The sequence below is a fragment of the Mytilus galloprovincialis genome, chromosome 1 (assembly GCF_965363235.1).
Source record: "Mytilus galloprovincialis chromosome 1, xbMytGall1.hap1.1, whole genome shotgun sequence".
In the NCBI taxonomy this organism is placed as follows: Eukaryota; Metazoa; Mollusca; class Bivalvia; order Mytilida; family Mytilidae; genus Mytilus; species Mytilus galloprovincialis.
Window position 1 is genome coordinate 55,442,373 of NC_134838.1, and position 21,613 is coordinate 55,463,985.

Here is a 21,613-nt window from a genome sequence, read left to right on the forward strand (position 1 = left end):
TTGGCAAAATTCATTTTAAAAGGTAAGGTTTTCAGAGAAGATGTTTTTCAGATTTTAAGACAGATAAAATTTTTACATACCAAGAGCTTTCTGGTGAATAATGGAAGAAATACTGAAAGTTAGCTGTCTACAGAAGTCCTGGAGTTCTGGCTGGTAGACTGACAATTGAGATTCACGACATCGGTAACGAATAAATTCATTTTTCATGTATTCTGGATAACCGATTCCATGAAATATTGGAATACTATCTATGTTTGGAGTTAAAACAATCTGAAATCACAAAACAATGAATTTTTTAACAATTATAACAATATCACTTAGTTTTTTAGTAAACCAAAATAAACAAGTATGCTGAAGAGAAAATCTGGAAATAAGTTCATTAAATTTGTTCTCACTGTCACCCCATTTTTCCAAAGTTGGAGGTCTCAGTGATAGAATTATGACTTAATTTTCCCTGCCTTACATTCTGTTTGAAGACATAGCTTGACCCACATTTTCTGATTATTTGTCCAATGGGGACAATAAAATGTGTTAAGTTTTATGTGGAAAAATGTGTCTTCCCTGCAATCTGGACATCAAATAAAACCAGATGCTCCCCAGGGCGCAGCTTTATACAACCGCAGAGGTCGAACCCTGAACGCTTGGGGCAAGTATGGACACAACATTCAAGCTGGATTCAGCTCTGAATTTGGATTGTGATTCAATAGTTGACACAGCATAGGTTTCAGACACAGAATGAATGTCGTCTTATGAACTTAAAAATTTTTTTTTTGCTTTTGAGCAATTCACTTTGCTGTTGAATATTAATCCTCTCAAAAATATATGTTTGAAGAAATTTTCTTTTTATTTCTGAAATCTGAAAAAATGAACACCCCCCCAATTTTTTTCATCTCCCCCTTTCCCTTATTCCACAAGAGTGCACACGCTGAAATGTCTCACCTTCTTTACTAATTATTGATATTATGTTGATAGTCCTAAGTATAAAGCTTTATTAAAAACTGTCCCATAAACTTAGCATTAACCAAGATAACTAAACAAAGACCAATGAACCATGAAAATGAGGTCAAGGTCAGATGAACCATGCCAGGCAGACATGTACAGCTAACAATGCTTCCATAAAACAAATATAGTTGACCTATTACTTATAGTTTAAGAAAAATAGACCAAAACACAAAAACTTAACACTGAGCAATGAACCGTGAAAATGAGGTCGAGGTCAAATAAAACCTGCGGGACTGACATAAAGATCATAAAATATTTCCATACACCAAATATAGTTGACCTATGGCATATAGTTTTAGATAAAAAGACCAAAACTCAAAAACTTAACTTTGACCACTCAACCATGAAAATGAGGTCAAGGTCAGATGACATCTGCCCGCTAGACATGTACATCTTACAATCATTCCATACAACAAATATAGTAGATCTATTGCATAAAGTATGAGAAAAACAGACAAAAACACAAAAACTTAACTATAACCACTGAACCATGAAAATGAGGTCAAGGTCAGATGACACCTGCCAGTTGGACATGTACACCTTACAGTCCTTCCATACACCGAATATACTAGACCTATTGCTTATAGTATCTGAGATATGGACTTGACCACCAAAACTTAACCTTGTTCACTGATCCATGAAATGAGGTCGAGGTCAAGTGAAAACTGTCTGACGGGCATGAGGACCTTGCAAGGTACGCACATACCAAATATAATTATCCTATTACTTATAATAAGAGAGAATTCAACATTACAAAAAAATCTGAACTTTTTTTTCAAGTGGTCACTGAACCATGAAAATGAGGTCAAGGACATATGACATGTGACTGACGGAAACTTCGTAACATGAGGCATCTATATACAAAGTATGAAGCATCCAGGTCTTCCACCCTCTAAAATATAAAGCTTTTAAAAAGTTAGCTAACGCCGCCGCCGGATCACTATCCCTATGTCGAGCTTTCTGCAACAAAAGTTGCAGGCTCGACAAAAAATGATCTTAATTCAAATTTCTAATGGAGTTTGCAACAATAACTACTCATTTAAATACATCATGAAATATTAAAATATAAAATGTCATGGTTAAAATTAATTTTAATTAATAGTAACTTCTAAAACAAGAATGTGTCCATAGTACACGAATGCCCTACTTGCACTATCATTTTCTATGTTCAGTGGACCGTGAAATTGGGGTCAAAACTTTAATTTGGAATTAAAATTAGAAAGATCATATCATAGGGAACATGTGTACTAAGGTTTAAGTTGATGTAACTTTAACTTCATCAAAAACTACCTTGACCAAAAACTTTAACCTGAACTTTGCACAATCATTTTCTATGTTCAGTGGACCATGAAATTGGGGTCAAAACTATAATTTGGCATTAAAATTAGAAAGATCATATCATGGGGAACAAGTGTACTAAGTTTCAAGTTGATTGGACTTCAACTTCTTCAAAAACTACCTTGACCAAAAACTTTAACCTGAAGCGGACGGATGAACGGAGGCACAGACGGACGGACGAACGGAGGCACAGACCAGAAAACATAATGCCCCTCTACTATCGTAGGTGGGGCATAAAAATAAATAGGGAATGTGTCCAAAGGGACAAAGATGATGCCCCCACTAGCATATAATCGTTAAAAAGGGACATAACTCAACCTGTAAAAGGGTAGCTACCAAAAATTGAACTTGAACTGAGTTTAGAGGTACTAAGAATTATAAAAACATTTCATTAAATTTAGTTGAGACAAACTTAAGAGAACAGAAACGACATCTTCAATTTTTCCACTTGTAACGAGGTATAACCCTAGAATGGAAATCAAAGTGCTTGTAATCACTGAATGGCAAAAATTGTTTTAATTTATCAGTTGGTGGTAAAAGTGAATATTGCATTGTATATTGTATATAGCATGGATTAAGTTGATTCAACTACTCTGGACAAAGAAAGATAACTCCAATTTTCAAAGAATAATAATCATGGCTAAAAATAAACAAAAAAGCTTCATCAGCAAAATTTTTTATTGGCAAATTTCCAATGAAGTTTATTTAACTAAATTTATTGGCAAATTTTTAATGTGAATAATTTAAAAGCAGTTTAAGTGAGATAAACAAAAACGCTTCATCAGCAACTTTTTATATTGGCAAATTTCCAATGAAGTTCATTAAACTAAAGTTATTGGCAAATTTCCAATGGAATTTATTAATAATAAAGCTTTTGGCAAATTTCCAATATACATAATTTAAAAGCAGTTAAGGTGAGATATTCAAATGAGTTTCAAACACCAACCTTACACTGCTTTTAAATTATGTTTTGTACTTAAGTAATTGTCTATTAACCTGGACACCCTTTTCCCACCTTTTTTTAACCTTATTCCTTACTGGTTTGACCCCAATTTTGACCAACTTGAAAACTGGGCCCATAATAAAATCAAAGAGCTGAAGAGCTCTGAGGGAAAAGACGGCCATTGTTTCAATTTTTAGGGGGGTATCTTTTGATAGTCTACATACAAAGAATGAGCAAAAGAACAGCTAGAACATATAGAAAGGCTGACAATAATGAAACTAATTGTTGTTTATTGTTATTTCATTTCCTTAGTCAAGAATTCATCATAGAGACAATTTGGACCAATGAGATCTACACCTTCTAAATCAAATGATTTGATTAAAGTTGGGAGTTAATTATCTAAAATTCAATTGAATTTAACAACTACTACAATATATTTTAGAATTTTAATTATGTAAAACTGAACGGCAGGCTAAGACCATTCTCAATTTTTTGTGACAGTATTCTCAAGAAAGTGAGGACTGAAAAATCTATTCAGTTTTAATTTTCCATTGATAAAGTTCCCAGTTACAACTCTCATCACAGGGATAAGCTGTGTGAAGTTTGTTTCCAGATCCCACATTTTGATATAACTGTAAAATTCATGAATAAATTGCTTTAAACTACAAAAAGCAATATTTAAAAAAAAAATGAAAAAAAAATGACCACTACAATAATTATGTTGGTATGCAGAATTATTTTTTAATTGATGACTACTTTATATCATATATATACTTAATGTGACATTTTTAGTGTTCATATACATTAACTTTCATTTTAGTGTAAAATTACTCATCAATTGAAGTGCTCCTGAATTGGAGGAAGATTCTAAAAACAGAACTTTACAGAAACAATGAAAACTGCCGTTTCTCTCCCCAATCTCATGTATCCCCATTGACATTGTTTACCGCGAAAGTTGACCTACATATTATCTGATTATAGCCTCAGATTAAAGCATTGCATGTTGGTGTGTGAATCATCTACACTACAGCAAACATCATTAGGTTTATATTTAACAAATACGGATTTTAAATTAGTATACAAATACTGTGAATGATTTTTATAATGAATAAAGGATATCCCTGTGTAGTGTGGCATTCCAACAATGACGTCACTAGGTTAGATATATTTAGAATATTTCGTAATACTGATTTTTCCGGACTGTAAAAGAAACGTATATAGTGTAAGGGAAAGCTCAATATACGATAATTTCATGAGAAACAGAAGGGAAATGTGTAAAAAATGTGTTTAAAGTCAATCTGTTCTCATTGTCATCAATTTCAGTATGACATTTTGAGGGGGTTTCCAAACTATCAAAACAAAATGATTGACATGAGGGAATGATACTCTGGCCAACCCCATTAGGGAATTGACGGCTTGAAGCCGTCTTTCCCCAAAAACTAAGTACATATTTAGATTCAGCATATCAAAGAATCCCAAGAATTTAATTTTTGTTAAAATCAAACTAAGTTTAATTTTGGACCCTCGACTTTAATGTAGATCAATTTGAAAACAGGACCAAAAATTAAGAATCTAAATACACGGTTAGATTCAGCATTTCAAAGAACCCCATAGTTCAATTTTTGATGAAATCAAACAAAGTTTAATTTTGGACCCTTTTGGCCCCTAATTCCTAAACTGTTGGAACCAAAACTCCCCAAATCTATCCCAACCTTCCTTTTGTGGTCATAAACCTTGTGTTTAAATTTCATAGATTTCTATTAACTTATACTACAGTTATTGTGCGAAAATAAAAAAAAATGCTAATTTGGGGCCTTTTTTAGCCCCTAATTCCTAAACTGTTGGTACCAAAACTAAAAAAAAATCAATCCCAACCTTCATTTTGTGGTCATAAACCTTGTGTTAAAGTTTCATAGATTTCTATTTACTTATACTACAGTTATTGTGCGAAAACCCAAGAAAAATGCTTATTTGGGCTCTTTTTGGCCCCTAATTCCTAAATTGTTGGGACCAAAACACCCAAAATCAATCCCAACCTTTCTTTTATGGTCATAAACCTTGTGTTTAAATTTCATGGATTTCTATTTACTTATACTAAAGTTATAGTGCGAAAACCAAATGTCTTCGGACGACGACGACGCAAACGTCATACCAATATACGACCGCAAAAATTAAAATTTAAATTTTGCGGTCGTATAAAAATTGATGATGACAAACAAATTTTGTAAACATATAATTTAATAAACTATTGAGATATCAGATAAGTCCTGCACGTATGTGATTTTGATAATATATTGTAACTGTTGAAATCAAAATAAGTCTGAAAACCCAGGTACTCACAGAATCAATGAGTGTAGTTGCATCAGGTGTAGCCTGGTTAGTCTTGTAACTATTGAATTTAATTCTTATCTTATATTCTCTCTCTGGTTCTAAGCAAGCTGCTGGACTGACCACTGAGTATCTACTACCTGAAAATATATACATAAATGTCAAGCAAAACATTATTTCTACACATCTAAGAAAGAAAATTTTGAAAAAAATTAATTCAAGTTTAATGACATAAATATATAATCTTCAGGTTGCATTTCTGTAAATATTGACAATGCAATTTCCAATAGGAACTCCTTTTACGTCTAAAACTGTACCACTTTTACTATGAAGTTTTGAAAAAAATCTGATCAAGAATTGAAAGTTCATATGCACTACAATGTTTTTCAAAAGTCAAATATAGGGCTGGGCAGCATATTTTCAACGTTTATATGCCCTGAACTTTTCAGAGTTTAAACTAACACTAATTTTCTTAACTATAGCCCTACCTTGAATGAAGGGTTACCACAGATTTCTATGTAAACAATATGCACATGTATATTTACAGGTAACATTCCCAAGTTATGTCTCTATGAGATGGAACAGAGAGAGCATAACTGGGAACCAGTATGTAAACAAGATTAATTTTCTATGAATATTCTAGATCTCCCCAAAAGAGGAGTGGTTTGAGAAACAGCTGTTTTTACAAAGTGCAACCTATAGTTAGATCAACAATATGTATGAAAGAAATTTAATTTGAATTGAAAATTTATAATAATAGGTTATGTTTCAATGTTCATCAACGTGACATTATCTGTTTTTAAATCAGCATGCCAATAATGTTAATAATCATTTAACTGATTTAATGTCAGTGTCCTTTTTCTAAGATGCCAAAAGTTAATATCACCAATATGAATAAAATTCAGAGATTTGTTCGCTAACTTCAGCCATCTAACCAATTTTGCCTAAAGGTATTTTCTTTTTAAGTGTTTAATAATTAACATAGTAATATTCTTTGAAATTTGTAGGAATGCAATCAGGTTTAAGACCAAACATTGTCTCATTTTCAATCATACAACATAGCCTTGTTTTCAGGTTAGTATTTACCAGGTTGTAACACTGTAGTTTTTTTGTCATCTGCAGGTCTGTGATTGGCACATGGTCCTGTCTGATCAACTGTCTGTGAGCGAATAACATCAACTTTAATGTCTTCCCATAATTCTGGCATCTGCAATTAATCCAAATATTGTTTCAATATCAGAAAACGGAGTTTCAAAATATGACAATATGAAAATAACATACTGTGGGAACATTGCTGAATGATATGTAGTCTATGAAAGATGCCCTTACAAAATTTATCTAACAAAGTTATCTAGTCCTTTACACAAGTATTTTAAAATTTATTTATTGATTTTTGTTTGACGAAATTCATCAGATGTTACTCATTTAGAGCATCTCAATCATATCATTTGACCAACATTAGGTAGCTTCTTGTAACTCTTTTGACTTTTATGATTTATAATTATTTATCAAAAATTTTAAGGGGAATTTTGCTATTTTCATGAACAAAAGGATCATATATGTATATTTAACTTATGGTCATTTGCATATTTTTTTAATTTTTTTTTTTATATTGATTTGCATGATTTTGTCAACCTAAGTTCCACTTACTAAATTGTACATGATAGCACTTACAAAGTAATTTTCCATGTATTATCTCCTTTGACTTCAGAAATAGTTAATTGGCACTGAAGTTTTAAACTTATCCAAACATTGACAATACGAACCTGTTATATACATTTCATAAAAATCTGGCAAGAACTGTACATGTCAGAGTGCTTAAAACACAATTTTCTATATAACAAATATCTCCAAGGGGCATAATTCCTTAAAAAAAGTAGTTGTCAGACACCCAGTATTTCTGTGTCCTTCCGCAACGTGTTGCCTGAAATACCTGAATTTCTTATAAAATATGACTAAATACTCTACAAATACCTACTCTGGGGTCAAATCTAATAACAATATCATAATACATGGGGAACACAATATCATTCACAGTGAATTCAATGATGTCTCCTTCCATTATCTGCATAAATCCATTGCCTGTCCAACTCTGAAGCCCTGGTCTAGGCTCTCTTATATATGGCCGTGTATTCTGTAAAGAAAAATATATATTTTTACTTATATGCTATACTTAACATATCTTAAAATTTGCACTGTTTCTGTCAAGTGTAAAAAAAATTACCTTGTCCATTTATCACTAAGATGCAAAAAAAAATATATTTCTGTAAAATGATCAGGAATAAACCAACAAATTTAACAAAATGTTTATACATTGTATAACAAATGTATTTTTTCTGCTATATGGATCTATTTAAAATGTGTCATTCCTATCTTGATCATTGATGTTTTTCACTTGAATAGATGTAAGAAGATGTGGTAAAAGTTGTTTTCATTTCATTCATTGATATTTTTTTCTTTATATCATAACTTAAATTCTGATTTTTCTTCTATATTTTGTTTTCCCTTTTGAACATTGTCAAGCAACATTATTTACTTCTCCATGAGCAACCAAGACCAAAAACATTCATTCAGTTATTCAAGTGAGTTGGTCATGACATTTCCACAGAGTTTATTGACAAAATAAAGACACTTCATTATAATAATAAATAAAATCTGTATCTACATATGGTAAGACTTAGAATGGGTGGCCCATATTTGCCATTTTCCTATTTTTTCTGTAAAATTTGTATATCTTTACCCAGTATTTGCCGAAATAGATGGTGAAGGCTGTTTTTTATGTCTCGAACGGTTGAGATTCCTTTTTAACCCATTTCCAAGGTTATTCCAACATATAAAGAAATTTGCAAGAGTTTTTAAACAATTTTTGGCTACTATGTAAGATTTATATGCCCAGTCTTCAAGTAAATATTTGTGAGAAAAAATTGTAAAGAATGATCTCTCGAGCTTATTCATGTAATTACAAACATTTGTATTTATAATATACCTGGATAATGAGGATGGTCATATCATACATTGCGGCGAAAATATGTCCCCATGGTACACACACAACTTGATTTCCTCTTGTGTTTGAGTTCATTTTTAGAACAATTAACCAATGTTTTGAAGATAATTCCTTTATCAAATATTTTTTTCATACAGTAAAATTTCTGAAACTTATATAAAAAGTTCCAAATATTTGAATGCAGGTGGAATGAAAGTGGAAATGAAAGAATTATGCGGTGAATACTTGAGTTTGCGTTCATTTTTAGAACAATTAACCAATGTTTTGAAGACAATTCCTTTAATATCAAACATTTTTTTCATACAGTAAAATTTCTGTAACTTTCATAAAAAGTTCCAAATATTCGAATGCAGGACGAATGAAAGTGGAAATTAACGAATTATGCAGCGAATATGGGTCACTCACTCTATTAGGGTTTTTATCGTCTGCTTTGTGTAGTTACTTACTCCAATACCCAAAGCTTCCTCTGCTTCATACAAGAAGTAGTCCAATTTGCCAAAGAAATATTCAGAACGTGGTTGATCACACTTCCTACCAACTATGTTTGGTTTACAGGTGCACTGTCCACTAATGGAGTCACATTCTTCAGATGTTGCACCACCAACATCACAATCACATGGTCGACATCCACTGACATCAGAACTTAATCCCCAATATCCAGGCTACAATAGCAAAACAAAAATAACTATATCTGTACATATGAACAAATCTGATTATTGCTTTGTTTTATTCTTCTAGCTTGTAGTACAAGAGTGCACACGCTGAAATGTCTCGCCTTCTATATTAATCATTGATATTATGTTGATAGTCCTAAGTATAAAGTTAAGCTTTATAACAACTGTCACATAAACTTAACATTAACCAAGATAACTAAACAAAGACCAATGAACCTTGAAAATGAGGTCAAGATCAGATGAACCATGCCAGGCAGACATGTACAGCTAACAATGCTTCTATACAACATATATAGTTGACCTATTACTTATAGTTTAAGAAAAATAGACCAAAACACAAAAACTTAACACTGTGCAATGAACCGTGAAAATGAGGTCATGGTCAAATAAAACCTGCGCGACTGACATAAAGATCATAAAATATTTCCATACACTAAATATAGTTGACCCATAGCATAGAGTATTAGATAAAAAGACCAAAACTCAACCAGGTGCTCCGCAGGGTGCAGCTTTATACGACTGCAGAGGTCGAACCCTGAACAGTTGGGGCAAGTATGGACAAAACATTCAAGCGTGATACAGCTCTGAATTTGGATTGTGATCAAATTTTTGACATAACATGGGTTTTTTTTACACAAAACAAATGTCAAGATTTTACAAATCAATTAAAGATTTCTTCTTCAAACTTATTTAAATCTAAAATTAAATAGTTGACACAGCATAGGTTTCTGACACAGAATGAATGTGGTCTAATGAACTTAAAAAATTTTTTTTTGCCTTTGAGCAATTCACTATGCTGTTGAATATTAATCCTCTCAAAAAAATGTTTGAAGAAATTTTCTGTTTATTTATGAAATCTGAAATGAGAAAAATTTAACCCCCCCCATTTTTTTTTTTCACATCCCCGTTTCCCTTTTTCCAAAACTGATATCAATTCAAATTTCTAATGGAGTTTGCAACAATAACTACTCTTTTAAATACATCATAAAATATTAAAATGTAAAATAAAGTGCTTGTTATCACTGAATGGTAAAGATTGGTTGGTAGTAAAAGTGAATATACATTGTTTATTGTATAAAACAATAAAAAAAACTTCATCAGCAACATTTTATATTGGCAAATTTCCAATGAAGTTATTTACATAAAGTTATTGGCAAATAAAAATAGAAAATGACATCATAGTCATGTCTGGCAAATTTCCAACATATATTATCAACTACTATTCTATACAAAGAAAGATAACTCCAATTGAAAATTAATTGCTATTGCACAATATTGTGCAATTAGATATTTCTTGCTATTGTGCAATACTGTGCAATTGAAAATTTCTTGCTATTGCACAATACTTGATATGGAATCCTGATTTGGACCAACTTGAAAACTGGGCCCATAATCAAAAATCAAAGTACATGTTTAGATAAAGCATATCAAATAAGCCCAAGAATTTAATTTTTGTGAAAATCAAACTTAGTTTAATTTTGGACCCTTTGGACCTTAATGTAGACCAATTTGAAAACTGGACCAAAAATTAAGAATCTACATACACAGTTAGATTTGGCATATCAAAGAACCCATTTATTCAATTTTTGATGAAATCAAACAAAGTTTAATTTTGGACCCCCATTTGGACCAACTTGAAAACTAGGCCAATAATTAAAAATCTAAGTACATTTTAAAATTCAGCATATCAAAGAACCCCAAGGATTCAATTTTTGTTAAAATCAAACTAAGTTTAATTTTGGACCCTTTGGACCTTAATGTAGACCAATTTGAAAACGGGACCAAAAATTAAGAATCTACACACATAGTTAGATTCGGCATATCAAAGAACCCCAATTATTCAATTTTTGATGAAATCAAACAAAGTTCAATTTTGGACCCTTTGGGCCCCTTATTCCTAAACTGTTGGAACCAAAACTCCCAAAATCAATCCCAACCGTCCTTTTGTGGTCATAAACCTTGTGTTTAAATTTCATAGATTTCTATTTACTTATACTAAAGTTATGGTGCAAAAACCAAAAATAATGCTTATTTGGGCCCCTTTTGGCCCCTAACTCATCAACTGTTGTGACCTCAACTCCCAAAATCTATCCCAACCTTCCTTTTGTGGTCATAAACCTTGTGTTTAAATTTCATTGATTTCTATTTACTTATACTAAAGTTATTGTGCGAAAACCAAGAATAATGCTTATTTGGGCCCTTTTTTGGCCCTTAATTCCTAAACTGTTGGAACCAAAACTCCCAAAATCAATCCCAACCGTCCTTTTGTGGTCATAAACCTTGTGTCAAAATTTCATAGATTTCTATTCACTTAAACTAAAGTTATAGTGCGAAAACCAAGAAAATGCTTATTTGGGCCCTTTTTGGCCCCTAATTCCTAAAATGTTGGGACCAAAACTCCCAAAATCAATCCCAACCTTCCTTTTGTGGTCATAAACCTTGTGTTAAAATTTCATTGATTTCTATTCACTTTTACTAAAGTTAGAGTGCGAAAACTAAAAGTATTCAGACGACGACGATGACGACGAAGACGCAGGACAACGACGCCAATGTGATAGCAATATACGACCAAAAAATTGAAATTTTTACGGTCGTATAAAAACTTAACATTGACCACTGAACCATGAAAATGAGGTCAAGGTCACATGACATCTGCCCACTAGACATGTACACCTTACAATCATTCCATACAACAAATATAGTAGACCTATTGCATATAGTATGAGAAAAACAGACCAAAACACAAAAATTTAACTATAACCACTGAACCATGAAAATGAGGTCAAGGTCAGATGACACCTGCCAGTTGGACATGTACACCTTACAGTCCTTCCATACACCGAATATACTAGCCCTATTGCTTATAGTATCTGAGATATGGACTTGACCACCAAAACTTAACCTTGTTCACTGATCCATGAAATGAGGTCGAGGTCAAGTGAAAACTGTCTGACAGACATGAGGACCTTGCAAGGTACGCACATATGAAATATAGTTATCCTATTCAGGGATCTCCATGGCCTGTTTAACGATGGCGCCCCGCCATCGTTCCAATGTCTTGCGCCATCGTCAAATGACTCGCGCCATCGTTAAATTATCTTGCGCCATCGTTAAATTGTCTTCCGCCATCGTTCAAAACTTCATCGTTTTTTGTAGCCCGACGCCATTTTTTTTATCAATTATAATCAAATGCATGTAATTGCAAAACCCTTAGGCTTTTTATGTTATAATCCAATACAGTTCTAACGCCTGAGGGATATCCTGATTAAGATCGCTAATCACTTGTACCTGAGCTTGTACAGGTAGATCAACAAACCAGACAGGAGAATACTATCTGAGGATAGACGATCCATTTGTCGAATTAATCAACTAAGTTTCAGCAAATGATTATGATAATTTAGATTAAATAAATAAATTAATAATCCAGTTACAAAGAAAACAAGTCGAACACGTGCTTTATTTTGACTTACGCAATCAGCATCCCCCTTTTTTAAGAAGTACAAAATAAGACGCAAAACAGTAAATATTATTTCATCGCAAATAACTCGAGTACTGCTGTGACGATAATTTAGAATTACTTTAAAAGTTAAAAAGTAAAAACTTAAATATTTCCTGTAAAAATATTGTATCGTAATTCCGAATTCATTTCGTATATTACAATCAAATTGATGCATCCGCGTTTCCGGTTTCTATTCAGACTCGAAAGATGCATGTTGCACAGCATCAATTTGCCAGATAAAGTCATTAAAAACCTTTTCATTTGTCAACGTTTGCTTTACAAATCTCTTTAACCTTTTACATAACCCGTACGCATCGTTTTGTTGTTGCTGCAAATCAGCCATACCGGTAATGGGTTCTGAATTTGACAGTGTCCATGAAAAATAAGCTCCACATCATATGATTTTTAACCCCCATAACAATTACCAAAAATACAAAAAATCTACATAGGGACCTTCAGGACAGCTTTTAGTCATTCTCGACTAAGGGGGGATCATGAAGACTTGGCATTTGAATGGTTAAAAACAGCAATAAATGAAAATATTGATACTTCTAATTCTATAATGAAAATTCAAATAAATATAATTTAAATAAGTAAGGAATTAGCATGTTCACCATTCCTTGTATTATTGTTGTATGGAGGGATAAAATACTTTCGATCGCACTACACTGTACAGCGTAGACACGGTTTGTAATGGTGAAAGTTCCTCCATCGTTCAATTTTCATCCATGGAGATCCCTGCCTATTACTTATAATAAGAAAGAGTTCAACATTACAAAAAAATTTGAACTTTTTTTTCAAGTGGTTACTGAACCATGAAAATGAGGTCAAGGACATTGGACATGTGACTGACGGAAAGTTCGTAACATGAGGCATCTATATACAAAGTATGAAGCATCCAGGTCTTCCACCTTCTAAAATATAAAGCTTTTAAGAAGTTAGCTAACACCGCCGCCGCCGGATCACTATCCCTATGTCGAGCTTTCTGCAACAAAAGTTGCAGGCTCGACAATAAAACTAATCATAGGAAGATGTTAGTTAATTAAGTTGGGTATAATCATTTTATTTTTACAATCAAGGAAATCATTGAAAACGGAAATCCTACGACCTGGCAGAGTTCAGGACAAATTTCCCCTCAAATAATTTTACTGTTAAAGCCAACTACATTATCACGACCTATTTGTATCCAATTACTTCTAAAATATGAACAATACATAAGGAATGTCAGTAAGGCCACTTTTTTTTATTTGTTGGTTTACGGATCCACCGACCCTGTTTTTCATGATTTTAAAATAAAAATAAAAACGATTTTAAAGATTTTTTTTAATTCCGCCGACCCTTTTCTGTTTGAAGAAGTACAAATAAAAATAAAAACATGATAAAAAAGATCGGTCTTTCTTCTTCCAGTCGGAATACCATCGGAGTGGATTCGAAAATCCCGTGCGGTTCCCTGTTCAGTCAACGTTTCATCATGATCTAATGTGGTGAAAAGGAACCAGTTGAAAGGTGGTTCCCTGTTCAGTCAACGTTTCATCATGATCTAATGCGGTGAAAAGGAACCAGTTGAAAATGGAGGACCAGATACGATTTTACAAATACTTACTTATACTTACTTAGATTTACACATTAATTGTTGGAGATTTTCGGTGTAAATCTAGCGGTTGAACAAAATGAACATCGCAGTCATGAATAATAAAAATGAAAATTATTTTTGAGATCGTTTGGGAATTTTGGTTTAAAAGGTTGGACCACCGCTAATTTGAACCCCTGTTTCAGACAGTCAGTGAGGTTGAAGGCGGGTCAACTTTGCTTCAAGTGTTGATCAGAAAGTCTGAAACCCGTCGAAAGGGGCTGTTTTAGTTCCATTACACATATGAGGTAATAGTCCAAATAATTCTGACGTCTGGCAAGGCTTCCTGGCATCCCAGATTTGTTTTTAAATAGCCTTGCCAGACGTCACTGAAAGGGAAGGATCTTTCAACTTGTTGCCAGGGATGAGTGTCTGATTAATTGGCCTTATTGTATAAATACCTAAATACCATCCCACGGTACCCATTAAGATTTAATGGAACAGAGGTGGGATATGGTGAACAAGATTCCAACACAAAATCAGAACATGTATTACTGTCATAGAATGCCTGACAATTAAAATCACTTCGACATTTATAACCAGATGCTCCGCAGGGCGTAGCTTTATACGACCGCAGAGGTTGAACCCTGAACGGTTAGGGCAAGTATGGACACAACATTCAAGCTGGATTCAGCTCTAAATTTGGATTGTGATTAAATAGTTGACACAGCATAGGTTTCTGACACAGAATGAATGTGTTCTAATGAACTTAAAATTTTTGTTTCTCTTAGAGCAATTCACTATGCTGTTGAATATTAATCCTCTCAAAAAAATGTTTTAAGAAATTTTCTTTTTTATTTATGAAATTTCAAATGAGAAAAATTGAACCCAATTTTTTTAATCACATCCCCCTTTCCCTTATTCCAAAACTAATCTCAATTAAAATTTCTAATGGAGTTTGCAACAATAACTACTCATTTAAATACATCATAAAATATTAAGATGTAAAAAAACTGCTTGTTATCACTGAATGGTAAAGATTATTTTAATTTATCAGTTGGTAGTAAAAAGTGAATATACATTGTATATTGTATATAACAAAGATTTAAGTTGATTCTGGACAAAGAAAGATAACTCCAATTAAAAAAAAATCTTGCTATTGCACAATATTTTGCAATTAGATATTTCTTGCTTACTATTCTGGACAAAGAAAGATAACTCTAATTAAAAAAAAATTTGATATTTGACAATATTGTGCAATTAGATATTTCTTGCCATTGCGCAATACTGTGCAATTGAAAAGACTTGCTATTGCACAATACTTAATATAATAATTTTAGATCCTGATTTGGACCAACTTGAAAACTGGGCCCATAATAAACCAGGTGCTCCGCAGGGCGCAGCTTTATACGACCGCAGAGGTCGAACCCTGAACAGTTGGGGCAAGTATGGACAAAACATTCAAGCGTGATACAGCTCTGAATCTGGATTGTGATCAAATTTTTGACATTACATGTTTTTTTTTTACACAAAACAAATGTCAAGATTTTACAAATCAATTAAAGATTTCTTCTTCAAACTTTTTAAATCTAAAATTAAATAGTTGACACAGCATAGGTTTCTGACACAGAATGAATGTGTCTAATGAACTTAAAAGTTTTTTTTTTGCCTTTGAGCAATTCACTATGCTGTTGAATATTAATCCTCTCAAAAAAATGTTTGAAGAAATTTTCTTTTTATTTATGAAATCTGAAATGAGAAAAATTTAACCCCCCCCCCCTTTTTTTTCACATCCCCGCTTCCCTTTTTCCAAAACTGATATCAATTCAAATTTCTAATGGAGTTTGCAACAATAACTACTCTTTTAAATACATCATAAAATATTAAAATGTAAAATAAAGTATTTGTTATCACTGAATGGTAAAGATTGGTTGGTAGTAAAAGTGAATATACATTGTTTATTGTATAAAACAATAAAAATAACTTCATCAGCAACATTTTATATTGGCTAATTTCCAATGAAGTTATTTACATAAAGTTATTGGCAAATAAAAATAGAAAATGACATCATAGTCATGTCTGGCAAATGTCCAACATACATTATCTAAAAACATTTTAGATAAGATAAGGAAAAAAAGCTTCATCAGCAACATTTTATATTGGCAAATTTCCAATGAAGTTATTTACATAAAGTTATTGGCAAATAAAAATAGAAAATGACATCATAGTCATGTCTGGCAAATTTCCAACATATATTATCAACTACTATTCTATACAAAGAAAGATAACTCTAATTGAAAATTAATTGCTATTGCACAATATTGTGCAATTAGATATTTCTTGCTATTGTGCAATACTGTGCAATTGAAAATTTCTTGCTATTGCACAATACTTGATATGGAATCCTGATTTGGACCAACTTGAAAACTGGGCCCATAATCAAAAATCAAAGTACATATTTAGATAAAGCATATTAATAAGCCCAAGAATTTAATTTTTGTTAAAATCAAACTTAGTTTAATTTTGGACCCTTTGGACCTTAATGTAGACCAATTTGAAAACTGGACCAAAAATTAAGAATCTACATACACAGTTAGATTTGGCATATCAAAAACCCCAATTATTCAATTTTTAATGAAAACAAACAAAGTTTAATTTTGGACCCCAATTTGGACTAACTTGAAAACTAGGCCAATAATTAAAAATCTAAGTACATTTTTAAATTCAGCATATCAAAGAACCCCAAGGATTTAATTTTTGTTAAAATCAAACTAAGTTTAATTTTGGACCCTTTGGACCTTAATGTAGACCAATTTGAAAACGGGACCAAAAATTAAGAATCTACATACATAGTTAGATTCGGCATATCAAAGAACCCCAATTATTCAATTTTTGATGAAATCACACAAAGTTCAATTTTAGACCCTTTGGGCCCCTTATTCCTAAACTGTTAGGACCAAAACTCCCAAAATCAAACCCAACCTTCCTTTTATGGTCATAAACCTTGTGTTTAAATTTCATAGATTTCTATTTACTTATACTAAAGTTATGGTGCAAAAACCAAGAATAATGCTTATTTGGGCCCTTTTTTGGCCCTTAATTCCTAAACTGTTGGAACCAAAACTCCCAAAATCAATCCCAACCTTCCTTTCGTGGTCATAAACCTTGTGTCAAAATTTCATAGATTTCTATTAACTTAAACTAAAGTTATAGTGCGAAAACCAAGAAAATGCTTATTTGGGCCCTTTTTGGCCCCTAATTCCTAAAATGTTGGGACCAAAACTCCCAAAATCAATACCAACCTTCCTTTTGTGGTCATAAACCTTGTGTTAAAATTTCATAGATTTCCATTCACTTTTACTAAAGTTAGAGTGCGAAAACTAAAAGTATTCGGACGCAGGACGACGACGACGACGACGACGACGCCGACGCCAACGTGATAGCAATATACGACGAAAAATTTTTCAAATTTTGCGGTCGTATAAAAATCTAAGTACATTTTTGGATTCAGCATATCAAAGAACTTCAAGATTTCAATTTTTGTTAAAATCAGACTAAGTTTAATTTTGGACCCTTTGGACTTTAGTGTAGACCAATTTGAAAACAGGACCAAAAATGAAGAATCTACATACACAGTTAGATTTGGTATATCAAAGAACCCCATTTATTCAATTTTTGATGAAATCAAACAAAGTTTAATTTTGGACCCCGATTTGGACCAACTTGAAAACTGGGCCAATAATCAAGAATCTAAGTACATTTTTAGATTCAGCATATCAAAGAACCTAACTGATTCATTTTTTGTCAAAATCAAACTAAGTTTAATTTTGGACCCTTTGGACCTTAATGTACACCAATTTGAAAACGGGACCAAAAGTTAAGAATCTACATACACAGTCATGACAGTTAGATTCAGCATATCAAAGAACCCCAATTATTCAATTTTGATGAAATCAAACAAAAGTTTAATTTTGGACCCTTTGGGCCCCTTATTATGTTGGGACCAAAACTCCCAAAATCAAACCCAACCTTTCTTTTATGGTCATAAACCTTGTGTTTAAATTTCATAGATTTCTATTTACTTATACTAACGTTATGGTGCGAAAACCAAGAAAAATGCTTATTTGGGTCCCTTTTTGGCCCCTAATTCCTAAACTGTTGGGACCTAAACTCCCAAAATCAATACCAACCTTCCTTTTGTAGTCATTAACATTGTGTTTAAATTTCATTGATTTCTATTTACTTAAACTATTGTTATTGTGCGAAAACCAAGAATAATGCTTATTTGGGCCCTTTTTTGACCCCTAATTCCTAAACTGTTGAGACCAAAACTCCCAAAATCAATCCCAACCGTATTTTGTGGTCATAAACCTTGTGTCAAAATTTCATAGATTTCTATTAACTTAAACTAAAGTTATAGTGCGAAAACCAAGAAAATGCTTATTTGGGCCCTTTTTGGCCCCTAATTCCTAAAATGTTGGGACCAAAACTCCCAAAATCAATACCAACCTTCCTTTTGTGGTCATAAACCTTGTGTTAAAATTTCATAGATTTCCATTCACTTTTACTAAAGTTAGAGTGCGAAAACTAAAAGTATTCGGACGCCGGACGGAGACGACGACGACGACGACGACGCCGACGCCAACGTCAGTGATATTGTTGGCTTTTTTCAAAACTACCTCTACCCTTTTTTATTGGGAAAATATGCGTCATTTTCATCAAATTGGGAAATTTAAAATATACCATGAATTTGATTGAAACTTCAATTTACAGACCCATTTTCAAGAGTCAAACCCTGCTTTAAAATAAGACCCCATTTTGTTAGTGATGATACATAAACAGACCCTCAAATGTGCACATATAGTTATTTTTAGGCACAAAAAATGTTTAAATGAGTGTTTTTCAGCATGTATTCATTCACAATTACTCCTGAGACTGCACTGTTTGGGAACAAAGTTGTCTTTTTGGGAATAATTTTAAGCCATTTTTTTTTTCAAATTGGGATTTTTCTCCAGGGGAAAAAGCCTTTATTCTCCACTAATTTAAGGCAAACAATATCACTGAACGTGATAGCAATATACGACGAAAATTTTTTCAAAATTTGCGGTCGTATAATGATAGCAATATACGACGAAAATTTTTTCAAAATTTGCGGTCGTATAAAAAGGGACAATCACAGGACACTTCGAGATATAAGCTAATACTTAGCAGTGTAAAATAGCATAAAAAGCCTAAAAAGGACATGTTTTCATGTACAACATATGAAGGCATATGACATGCAGAGCGCATATGGTATTTCCTCAATTAGATTGTATTGTGTTATGAGTAATTTTGTCACTCCCTGATCTAAATTTGATAAATAAATACACAGAACAAAGAGAAATGCAATTGGAAAAGACACTTCCCTTTCATCAGGGACATATATATATATATATATATATCTGCTTTCATCAATCTACATTGACATTGGACCCCTTGTAACACATTTAATTTAAATTAAAACACTTTAACATCAAGAATTAATACCAAATTATAAAATGATCTGCATACATGGTTAGTATAATACTATTATATAGAGTAATGTCATTGTTTGTTTCTCTCTATTTTTGGTAAAAAAAAAACAGTATTAATTCCAATTTTTATTTTTAATTTTTTTTCGACATCCTACCCTATATTTTTTCCTTAATTTTTATTTTTTTTTCCGACCTCCTACCCTTCCTTTTTTAAGAAGAATCCCGTAAACCAACTTATAAAAAAAAAGTGGCCTAATATCCAATTTCACTACTTAAAATTCTGAAGTATGAGTAATATAATTGTCTGTAAACCAACATGAAAATTAAGTTATGTCGTTGGTCAAATATTAGTTGTTTAAGGTATTGTTAACAAATCATAATAATTTGGCGTACAATTTTCTAAATATAACTCAAAATGCTTTAAAATCTAATAAAATGTTGAATCAAAATACTCACATAACATTCATCACATCTCTGTCCTGTGACAAATCTTTTACAGAAACAAGCACCATTTTGTTTATCACAGCCCATATTATCTATAGTGCCTAACAGATTACAATCACATACTGAAATATAGACATAAAAAAATATCAATTATTCCAGCAAAACTTGAATATCATATCATGAAATTCACTGTAAAGTTGTAGAGTAAAATCTGAAATAGTAGTAATTTAAACATATATAGTAGAACAGAATGCTAATAAAATGTAAACATAGAATAATGTCTCATTTTTTTTTGTTACTTTTCACCTTGACACCTGAATAACATTCATCATAATCGAATTTTAACAACATCGGGTTACATCGCTAAAATTATTTTGACTGTATAGTAAGTACAAAGAATTCAAGCCAGTTCAAACGTGATAAACATTATCAAGTTTTCAACCATCCAGTAGATACATATGTTTCTCTAATTCTATGGAAATTTATCCCTTTCCGAACCCATTGTATAATAAAATTAACCAACGTGTGGTTGCTGGTGATCTCAAAAGATCATTGGATGATTTTAAGGTTCATAACCTCTTTAGCTAACTGGATGAATCAAAATATGCTGTCAGGTGTTAATGAAATTGACAACTTCGTGGAATGTGAAAGGTACTCAAAGGGGATTTTTGTTTAACAAAAAAAGAAAATTTATTTTTTAATCATTAGATAAACAGATTCTTACATAGTTATACTCTTGGATTATAGGATTTATCCAATCTCGATAGTTAAATTATAAATTTTAAAGTCCTCGCCAAGGCTAGGACTTTAAAATTGATAATTTAACTATCTCGATTGGATAAATCCGATAATCCACTCGTATCAATGTAAGAATCTCTCTATATATATAACAGTGTCTAGATGTCTGAATGATTAAATTCTGTGATTTCAAATAAACAACCATGAGATATCAAATAAATCATAAGTTTAAGGGTCCATTTGTTAAAAAGAAAAACTTACTTTGACAACCATCAGTATTATCTTCACTGAGCATCCAATAACCATCAACACAAGTATCACAACGTTTTCCCTCTACTTTAGCTTTACAACGACATCTTCCAGCCTCCAAACCAAAATAGGGGTCAGTATGATCATCACATCGTCCATCTCTCTCAGATCCTGCTGGATCACAATCACAAGCTGAAAGAACACGGATGATATAATATCAGGGGAGATAACACTATCTTAATTCAAAATACAATTAAATTGTTTAATAAAGGTGAAGCAGATCTGAATAATGACACGTTATTTGTGTGAAA

At 32.2% G+C, this 21,613-nt stretch overlaps 1 protein-coding gene across 1 annotated transcript in view; it reads right to left on the reverse strand.

Moving 5' to 3' along the window:
* Positions 1-21,613, reverse strand: part of LOC143079161 (laminin subunit beta-2-like) — an 82,253-nt gene that overhangs the window by 33,322 nt on the left and 27,318 nt on the right. The window contains exons 8-14 of the mRNA XM_076254388.1: positions 21,315-21,494; positions 20,328-20,437; positions 9,062-9,277; positions 7,590-7,745; positions 6,698-6,818; positions 5,624-5,751; positions 81-270 (exon numbers count right to left, since the gene is read on the reverse strand). Of these exons, the coding sequence (XP_076110503.1) occupies positions 81-270; positions 5,624-5,751; positions 6,698-6,818; positions 7,590-7,745; positions 9,062-9,277; positions 20,328-20,437; positions 21,315-21,494 (1,101 nt within the window). The remainder of the gene's footprint in view (positions 1-80; positions 271-5,623; positions 5,752-6,697; positions 6,819-7,589; positions 7,746-9,061; positions 9,278-20,327; positions 20,438-21,314; positions 21,495-21,613) is intronic.